This window comes from Alosa pseudoharengus, unplaced genomic scaffold, assembly GCF_046254945.1.
Source record: "Alosa pseudoharengus isolate Yale_2024_CS ecotype anadromous, Long Island Sound unplaced genomic scaffold, YU_APseudo_1.1 YU_APseudo_1.1_scf_2, whole genome shotgun sequence".
NCBI lineage: Eukaryota > Metazoa > Chordata > Actinopteri > Clupeiformes > Clupeidae > Alosa > Alosa pseudoharengus.
In genome coordinates, this window is record NW_027468663.1 from 24343754 (window position 1) to 24354448 (window position 10695).

The 10695-nt window shown below is 39.3% G+C and overlaps 1 protein-coding gene across 1 annotated transcript; it reads left to right on the forward strand.

The window, feature by feature from the left end:
- Positions 1-2572: 2572 nt before the first annotated feature.
- LOC143135138 (uncharacterized) lies at positions 2573-6355 on the forward strand. Its single transcript, XM_076295866.1, has 5 exons — positions 2573-2641; positions 3006-3416; positions 4881-5030; positions 5145-5200; positions 6017-6355. Exons 1-5 carry the CDS (start codon positions 2605-2607, stop codon positions 6152-6154), a joined length of 792 nt encoding a protein of 263 aa, XP_076151981.1. The 5' UTR covers positions 2573-2604; the 3' UTR covers positions 6155-6355.
- Positions 6356-10695: the final 4340 nt, after the last annotated feature.

The following is a 10695-nucleotide window of genomic DNA, read 5'->3' on the forward strand; positions in this document are numbered from 1 at the left end:
AGATTCACATACAACTGTTTCCTGTTTTTGTGTTTTTGTTTTTTAGTTTAGTATTTTTGTTTTATAATGTTTCTACCTTGTAGCAATATGACATTTGCTTCCAATGTTAAGTGCATAATACATGTATTATTTTTATTATTATTATTATTATTATTATTATTATTACATACCAACTCTGAGCATCTCACATCTTTACTACTGTAATTCCCTTCTACTTGGTCTCCCTGAGACCTGCCACTGACACGCAGACTCAGAGAAAAGGTTTAAAGGGTCATAGAACGAATGAACGTATTTTATGTATTTTATCTCAGATGTTTATGTTGTTCACTTATGTTAACATCTCAGGTGAAAAAGAAAACGATCAAACAACATAAAGGGGGTTTCACTTCAACAGGAGCACTAATCTGCAGCAGAGGCATAGCTATAATGCAGACACAAACACTTTTCCTGGCTTGAATGTACTTGAAGACGACTTAAAGGTGTGAAAGCGGTAAGAGAAAATACACCCGTTGGTTTCGGGTAGATGTAGCCTCAGTCAACTGACTAATGTTAGGGTCATCACCAGAGACATCAGAGAGCTTTCATGTCATCATACCCAAAGTCCTTATAGGCAAGTCCCCTCACTCGGCAGCCATCTTGGTAACATGCTTCAGGCAGTTATCGGGCAGTTATTTTTATATTCAAGTGAATAAGGGGGCATACAGGAAGGGGTGGGATATGTGTAGACTACTGCCTGTAACTTCGTTACAAACTAACCCCATGCATTTCTATGGAGGATCATTTGAGTGCTGTGTCTCCTCACTAGAATGTCTCTGCTATAACTTCCCACTGTTTGCATTAAGCAAATTCAACTTTCAAGGTGAGTGTTATGACTCAATGTTGAATTGCCTAGGGGCAATTTTAAATTAAAAGGTCAACACGAACAAGGAAGTAAATTAACGAAATGAACAGATGATAAAGCAAAATACAAGTTTAGACTTAGACTTTGAATGTGTTCTGCCACAATCTTGTTCAAAGAAGCGTCAAATGTTTGAGTTGAGGCAGGAGTTAAGTCATAAACATTTCTATGGCAATGGCAATCTCCACCAATCAAAGACACTGCTTTACAATTTAGGATTTGATATCCTTATCAGCATACACTCGCTTCACAGTCTCATAGCTCATGGTAAGTCTATACCTGGGATGGTTGCAATCTTATGGCTATAGAATTGTCAAAGGAGAAAATTAAAGGGATTTTAACTCCAGAACCAGAGTGGGCGGTCACTGTTGAGCTCTATAGGCCCTCTTACCTACTCCTTTCTGAAGTGCAACACAGAAAATGAGGTTTCACTCAAGTCTGATGGTGCCATGTATTCACAAGACATTCACTCTTTTTTTACTTCAGTGTCACACATTGCACTAGAAAATGCTTTGGAGAGCCTTGGCTGTAACCCAACAGCAATAAGTCATATTGGGGCGACCCCCCCCCCCCCCCCCCCCCCAGTTGCCCCCATGGTTGAAATAAAAGGGTTACGGTGCCCTCAAAAGTGTCCTATTGGCTGGCCTTTACATGAGGAAAATGTTTCAGTGCCATCTAGAGTGCTGCTTCAAACAATAAGTTTGAAGAATGTGTCTTAATGAGTGCCCTTCTAGTGTTGTAAACATAATGCAAGACCCTATAAGGTGCCCCCTAAAATGGTCTATACTTGGCGTTTGGAAGGGCGTGTGCCCTTCCATTGGAAAAGGGTATCATGATGGAGTGCCTTCTATGCTGCCCCTACAGTACATGCCAGTGTTCCAACAAGTGTCATTTCCAGTACAGAGTGCAGTTGAATGCATCCCTGTATATTGTGCTACATGTGAGAAAACATAAAAAGTGGCAACATAGGTGCTCCTCTAGTGGATAAAATGTGATGCAGTGAAATAAAGGTTGTCCCTACTTGCATCAATTTAGCGAAGTGTCCGAATGGATGCCCCTGCTGTGGAAAATATATGATAAAAAAGGTGCCTTTACAATGGGATAAACCTCATGTTCCCTACAAGTGGCCTTCTGATGGAAGAAAACAAATCATGAAGTGCCCTCTTAGATCGCACTGTTGCACTATGAAGTGCCCTTGCAATGGAAAGGAACAAACCCCTGTAAAATGAGATGTAGTACCCAGGGGCCCTGAAGCAGCCTCTGTGTGAAGTCACTACTGTGTTCTCCACCCCACATATCTGAATAGGGCCCCTCAGACAAATAACATGGATTATGTTGTGTGATGTGTCTTAATTGGGTTCCTCAATCATATGCCATGGGTTATGTTATTCACCCCTGATATCTGAATGGGGTCCCTCGGTCAAATAACACAAGTCATGCTGTTTGTGATAATCAGAGCACGATGCCTTAAATCTGTTGATGGTTGTGTCACATTTGTATACCTCAATCTGTCCACAAAACTCACCAGAAGTCATCATTTAAGGGGCTTACTGTATGTCCCCACCAATGTCAAAACCAAACCTACACCCTTTCAGCCCGCCCTGAACTTCTCGTTGAAAAGCATGCATAGCAGCCATTATATTTTCCACTCATCAACTCGTCATTGAGGAGCACTCGTCACTGCATTCACATCACTGACCCTCATCATGTCCTGCCTGGTAGTAACTATCATTGCTCACCTGGGTAAGTTTAAGTTTACAAAATATGCAACTAATTGTAATATATAACAACAATTATTTATTATCATTTTTTTTATCCTTTTTTGGAATTTTCGAGGATTTGTCTTTTACGTGGTATTTGTCATGTCTTGTATGTATTTTCTAACTCCTGTCTGCAGCCCAGTGTCCCTTGGTGGGATAGTAAATTTAACATGATTCAACTTGACTTTTGGATAAGAGGTGGATTTTGTTTCTATTGTCTAAAGCTGTCATGTCCAAAGCTATGTTTCTAGGTTTTGTGCTATCAAGAATCTGACGACACCTGACACTTAAGAAGACTAAATCATTCAAACTCAGATATTAAATTAAGTACCAACTGTCATTTTCAGGTGTGATACAATCTGCTCTGAAGGTCTCAGGAACTGAATTGGATCTAACGATCAAGCCAGGGAATAATGTTACTCTCTACTGTGACTGCATTTGGACCCATGGTGCACATATATACTGGTATAGAAACTGTTCGCATTATAGGCAACCTTCATTTGTGATGTCAACCAAAGAAGCAATTAGGGGTATAGACAAGCTCTCCACCTACGAATTTAAATGGAACTCCACTAGCCAGTCCCATGATCTACTAATCAAGAACATCACTGAGTCTGAGCTGGGGTTGTACTACTGTTCTGTTGCTATGAAGAAAGTGGTTGACGGAGCTGTAATTCATCCCAAAGTCACAAGCGGAATAATTCAACAGAAAGTCTCTTATTCTTATGGAAACATCACCTACAAGTTGTCCTTTGAAGGTAAGACAATTAGCATCGTCCACTACAAATGATTAGTTTTTTTCATACATGTTGAGATAATTTGGAATGTTTCAGCATGATGATGTAATGGAAAATAACTGGCAATAAAATATCAGTTATTGTACTGTTTACCATCTCAGAACTCAGATAGATTGCACTTGTTATGGTTATGCACTTGGAATATTAATATACTGTATGTGTAATTAACTCTTCGCAATGTTTTGGAGTGATAGTTTGAAGAGGAAAAGCTGAATGCAATAACTTATTGTAGAGTGTAGAATGTAGAGTGTGATTTATCTGTGGACGCAAACAAGAGCTGTGAGGCAACTGCAGACCCTTGCACCCAACTTGCATTTGTAATGTTAGTGTTACATGACAACAAGTGTACACACCCTTCACTCCATCAGTGACTTTAGTGTGTGTGTGTGTGTGTGTGTGTGTGTGTGTGTGTGTTTAGTGGTGCATAGTTTGAGACTCCCTATAGTTTCCTCCTATAGTTTGTGTCCCACACTGTAATGGTAGTTTTCTGTGGAAACAGACATTGTCAACCTACTATGTTGGCAGTTGAGGCTACTGTAAAGTAGGTGTGGAGTATTCATGTTATTAGTGAATTAATAATAAATCATAAACATTACATATAGATCAGTAAAACTCAGGGGCCAACCTTATGAAGCATGATTATGAAACTATTATTACTTGTGAAATGAAAGTGTAGTGATGATGATACCATTTTTTTCTATGAATGGCATTGTGTTGTATCCAGTAGTAGTTTATATCATGTAAGAGGACAGAGATGTGGTGATCCTTTGCCTTGTTTATAACTCTGAAGTACATTGGACCAGTACAGTCTTAGTCATGTGACCAGACACACACAGAAAGACGGATGAATGGACCCGATTACAATACCCTTTTTTCTCTTACCAGGGGCCAAGGGTTTTAATGGACATTAAACATTATGTGTAGTTTTATGGTACCTCAGTTCAGGTTTTCTGTTTGCCTTAATTGCTTATCAACATTTTTTCAAAATGATTGTATTATAACCAATTAGTATATGATCACGTGATCATATACTAATTGGTTATAATACAATCATTTTGTATATTGTCCAGTAGTAAAGTATGAAGTGTGACTCCATCATCAGTAAGATCTATTAAAACCAGAGTCAAGAAAAATTGGATTCTCTCTTTCTGACTCTTTTTCTCTTTTTTTCCAGTTCTGTTGGTGTCTTATTTTGGTTCATTTGGTTCATGATATTCATTTAACTATAATGGTTCACAGAAATAAATTATTCACAACACGTTATACACAGTTAAAATAAAAACAACAATCATGTGGTACATTACACTATAATCATTAATCAATTAGTGAAATGTGATAAAAGTCTTCCTTTCCGTGTAAATTTGTAGATTTGTGACCAAATTCCTGTGCCGTCATGTGTACATCACTGCTGATTTATTTGAACAGATGCTGCTTCTTCTCCTGCACCTACCTGTCCTCCTCCCCCTGATGGTGGTCAGTGCTGGTCACTGCTGGTCATCTTGTGTCCCATGTGTACTCTACTCTCTGCTCTCATCGCCTCCACCTGTGTGTACTGCCTCTGCCGCTGTAAGACAGGTTTGACTCAAGATCTCCTAAATCCTTGTAGATCACCACTGCAATTTACATTTATTGCCATGTGGCATAACTTCGTAGCATTACTATGAAGCTGATATTATTCAACATCTACAGCACCAGTGGAACCTGGGGAGCGCTCAAAGAGGAGAGAAAGTCGAGCAGGAAAACAGGTACTTTACTGATTGATTGCTAATGAAGTTTATGGTAAACCTAATAAAAATATGAGCAGTGTCTCAGATGTCGATGTCTTTAACAGGCAATAACCCGAGAATCAATGCATTACACTTTATTTCATTAAAATGTGGTATAAAATCTTAAGTATGTAGGATAAGTATAAGTATATATACTCTTTTGATCCTGTGAGGGAAATTTGGTCTCTGCATTTATCCCAATCCATGAATTAGTGAAACACACAGTGAGGGCAAAGCACACACTAATCCCGGCGCAGTGAGCTACCTGCAACAACAGCGGCGCTCGGGGAGCAGTGAGGGGTTAGGTGCCTTACTCAAGGGCACTTAAGCCGTGCCTACTGGTCGGGGTTCGAACCGGAAACCCTCTGGTTACAAGTCTGAAGAGCCAACCAGTAGGCCACAGCTCTCGGCTGGATACCAGCCCTCGGCTGGATATGTTTAGCATCATAACAAGCTTGTTTTTATTGGGGTATGGTATTACATACCTTAACAATCTGATCTGATTTACAAAAGAGAAGACATTTGCCATTATGAATGATAGTGTGGTAATTAAGATGTCTCTTACAGTGCACATAGACATAATCTTAACCAGGACACTTACAGTCGTATATGTAAGGGAGCTGTATACTTCATTATCATCTGCATGGATGTCTGTTCAAATAAAGATAGTAATTTGTTAAGATGGGAAGATAAAATGTCTTGTGAAAATGTTAGCGCCTTCTAAATTCCCCTTCCCTAGTTGTTCCTGGCAGATCAAAGGAATGATTATTGATATATTACCTACCTGTGTTTCAGGATGAAGACAAAGAGTTGTGTTATGCTTCATTGGATATGCCAGCCAGAGCACACAAAGCAAAACCCAAGAGAACAAGAAATCAAACTCAAAACTCTGACTTCAGTACCTATTCCGAGGTCCGAAGTTATCATGTATGAACTTCATCAAATTGAAAATTAAAAAGGACATGTTCAATCAAGCTTCTTTGGAGAATATGGCCCCATTGACACATACGACAATTTGCTTATTACCTGTGGCTTGCCTCAAAAGTTGAAATGATTTGCTGTGCAACACCGCATCACCAGTAATAATTTTGCCTGTAATCGCTTAATTAAATCAACATTACATGGCCTTTTGTTGGTTTTCACTTACAGTCTGAATGGGGCTTAGCGCTGTGTACCTGAAGCATACTAGCAGAGTATTGCCACCAGACTGATTCAAGTTGGAGGACAGGATGCTAGCAAAACTCCTGGGGATCCTTGATAACGCCTCCCACCCCTTTCACAATACAGCTAACAAAGCGAAAGAGCATCTTGAGCGATAGACTCCATCAACTCTGATGTGTTAAAGAAGAATATAGGAGGACCTTGTATATCTTGTCTATCTTGTATATTATACCATAGCTCAGCGGTCTATTCCATGGATCGGCATGACTAGTGTCCATCCATGAAGAGCTGTCTGGTTAACTCTATTGCTTTTTATTCACAAATAAATCTTGTAACTGTTTCTGAAGCTTGAGTTCATGTTTTGTGACAGTAATGTTACAAAAAGTTGAAACAAAATCAGACACCAAACAAAGCAGCAGCAGTGCTGGTGATGTTTCCACTGATCATGTTAATACTACAACTACAACTCATCATCATAATAATAACCATACAAAAAGGTGGACATTACAATTGCATTATTAAATATAGCCACATTGATATTGCATGTACTTGTAATCTTTGCCATTTTTGTGTCTGAGACTATCTCCTCTAGTGTGATCCAAGCTGGAGTAGATGGTGAAGGACAGGATGCAAAACTCCTGGTGATCCTAGAAAACGCCTCCCACACCTGACACAATACGCTAACAAAGTGAAAGACCATCTTTAGCAACAGATTCTGTCAACTCTGATGTGTTAAATGAGAATATAGGAGGTATTTTCTGCTAGGTGCCATACAATTGTATAATTAATTTGCTTTTGTCAGGCCTATCTATCTATCTATCTATCGGTCTGTCTGTCTGTCTGTATATATCTTGTATAATATAGCATAGCTCAGCGCTCTATACTATGGATGGACATGACTAGTGTCCATCCATGAAGAGCTGTCTGGAATACTGTATTGCTTTTCATTCACAAATAAATCTGTTTCTGAAGCTTGAGTTCATGTTTTGTGTCAGTAATGTTACAAAAAGTTGAAACAAAAGCAGACACCAAACAAAGCAGCAGCAGTGCTGTTTCCACTGATCGCTCAACTCAATACTACAACTACAACTCATCATCATAATAATAACCATACAAAAAGATGCACATTACAATTGCATTACTATTGTAAGTATAGCCACATTGAAATTACATGTAGTCATCATATTTGCTATTTTTGTCACTTACCCCGTTTTTGCAGTATCACACATATGCTATTTATATATCGGTGTAAGAGGTAGATGGAAACATTTGTGGGTTTTGCAAGAAAGCTTTTGCAAAGTGCTCTTGGACAAGTGTTACATTTCAGTTTCGTGTATATAAAAGAGAAAGGTCAGGCCCTCTAAGACTTAAAAGAAAGAAACTTAAGAAACTTTTTTTTTTTTTTTTTTTGCATTTTTCAGTGTCACATTAAAAAAAAATCTTAAACATGTTGCCTGTCTCTGAACTTTCCGCTTGTGACCACAAATGTTTCCACTACTGTCTGAGCTGGCCTGTGGGCTTGCTGTACAGTGGGGTGTGGAGCACGAAGCCCAAAAGCCAGCCACAGTTATGGCTATGAATGTCCACACTAGTTCACTGACATAAGAACAAGGCTCTGTAATATCTCAGGTAGTAGCATGCCTTTTAATGCACTTACATATAATGCCTGTGTTGCAAAATCATGTAATAAATATGACACTATGCAGGATACTTGCAATCAAGTTAAAAATTATGCAAATTGAATATATTATGACAACGGATCAATGAGTTATTTGATTGATTTTTTTTCTATAACATGTGGTTTAAAGGCATAGGTTTGTAATTGAGACATTTCAGACAGAAACTTTATTATGCTTTAGTGTGGGGGAAATATATGTAGAGACAACAACAAAAGCAAACTGTTGAAGTTAGCAGTTAGCTTGGGCCCTATTTTGATGGTCTGAAACACATGTTCTGAACAGTAAGTTGGTGGTTTGAGTGCATTTAGGGCTTGTCCAGTCAAAATGTCCACGAAAGATCACTTTACTAAAAGGTCTGTATACATCTGCACTATTTGAACAGTATTTGAACTCATGGGCAACAACAAAACACAGTCTTACACTTTGTTATTTTCTTTCTCAGTATTGACTGACAAGGAGTTGCAATCGAAAACCTAGCCTGAACACCTACACCAATAATATTCAAATTACATACTATTGAATAAAAATCCTAAGCACATGCCATCAAGCTGACCAGTTGTTACTTCAGTTGTTACTTGTACTTGCACTTGAGTTGTTACCTGTAGCCTACTTGAGTCATTGCCTGGGACTTTAAAGCTGTGCTTTACATGTGCAGGGCCCCTTTAGGGATAGGGCCCCCATTTTATTCAAACGTGACCAAGTTGGCAGATCTCCACACCCATCAGCTAACTCATCTTTCCTCTTATTCCTGATTGAGTAGTGGAAGCTAACTGATGCTGATGTTTTGGGCTGTGGTCACTCTCCTCTGCTGACCCCATAACTGGCAACTAAAGACCCTAGCCCCAGGTCTAATGAAAATAAAGCAAGTTTTTAGTAAGAGCTTTTTTTCATGCCAGATGATGAATTAATGTATTGTACCAAAACGCAAAGTCCTCTGTTTATCACGCTGCAAAAGGACCGCACTGCAGTGGTGTCTCAGTGGCCAGTGTCAAAGTTGTGGGTTTCCTGTCTTTGGATGCAGTAACTGTAAGGGGAGGGTATGATTTGTTTCAGAGACCTTTGTGATCACTTTCATGAGAAACATGAGATATTTCCATCACAAGTGGTTTGGGGTTGCAAGGTTTTGTTTCATGGTAACATCTACAGGATGTGAATATAGTTTGCTTGCACTTGAACTTACATGTTAGTCTTCAACAATGTGTAATAAGCAACATCTCCATGATACATACTTTAAAGTAAAGTATTTGCCCATTTGAAACCTAACTTATGTATTGTGGAACAAATCCCAATTACTACGTGTTGATTGATGACACAAACACACTTAGTAGCACAATGTTATGTAGGTCTACAGTACAGTACACCACTGTTGCATTTGAGACCTCGGGTAGCGGCCAGCTAGGAGGGATCCCTAGTGTTGGCATGGTTATCTCAGGGACCCCTAGTGTTGGCATCGTTATCTCAGGGACCACTAGTGTTATCGCATGGTTATCGCAGGGACCGTGTTGGCATAGTTATCTCAGGGACCCTATAGTGTTGGCATCGTTACCTCAGTGACCACTTGTGTTGGCATGGTTATCTTAGGGACCTCTAGTGTTGGCATGGTTATCTCAGGGACCCTATAGTGTTGGCATGGTTATCTCAGGGACCCCTAGTGTTGGCATGGTTATATCAGGTGCTTTGCTTTAAATTTAAGTGTATCATATTGATAAAACTTTAGTTTGGGGGGTAACACATGTTAACTATTAACATGTTCCTATTCTGTTAGTATACAGTAAGTCACATATTCAGACAGTTTATTAAGAGTCTATAAGCTCTCTATCTTGATCCATACTATTGATCCATCCACACAGATAGACAAACAGAAAGACAGACAGACAGACAGACAGACAGAGAGAGAGACACTCCTGACATCTAAACTTGTGTACAGGGATGCCTCTTTTAGAAATTGTTGAATTGATAATTGGCTTTGTGCCATTCAGACCACCAGTAGGTGGTGTTACTGCAGCACAGTGATAAGGCACCATGTTTTAACAGCACAGTTAACATGCTTGCTGCCACCATGTGTCTACTGAGGGTACTTCCAGTAGAGGATAGAGGCCCACAAACAGCCATATAGAAACCCCCCACTGCCTGACTCTGAATGGACTGAGTAGATCAGCTTAGGTCCTATAGTGGGACTATCAGGATATCTTGAGCCTATTAAAACATTCAACGATTCAGACTCCTGTGCTGGGATTAAAATGACTGAGACATGATATACTGTATACACATGCATACGAACACACATACATACTGTATTTGTTCATACACACTTAATTCATTCATTCATTCACCCACCGACTCACTCACTTATTTACTCCCTCAGCTGATACTTTTATCTAAAGTGATTTAGGAGGACTTACATTCAGGCTACACCATAAAAGGAGGCCTTAGGGTAATAATAAATACTTAATATAATAGTCTCTGTTTATACCACAACTATATTTTGCATTTTTTTCAGATGTTTAGTTGAATTAATTAACACTGTTCAATACCTTCAAGTGAAGATGTACTGAAGCAGAAAACAGAGACATGAGAGTAGCAGCTTCACTGGTGAGGTGTGTGGTTGAGCTGAGAGGCAGAGGCTTGAGCACC

Bases quoted from the DNA above. Each gene is read 5' to 3' on its own strand.
- LOC143135138 (XM_076295866.1), top strand. From the start codon at position 2,605: ATGTCCTGCCTGGTAGTAACTATCATTGCTCACCTGG. The intron at 3,417-4,880 runs GTAAGACAATTA...TTATTTGAACAG, and splicing joins CTACAAGTTGTCCTTTGAAG to ATGCTGCTTCTTCTCCTGCA. The intron at 5,201-6,016 runs GTACTTTACTGA...CCTGTGTTTCAG, and splicing joins AAAGTCGAGCAGGAAAACAG to GATGAAGACAAAGAGTTGTG.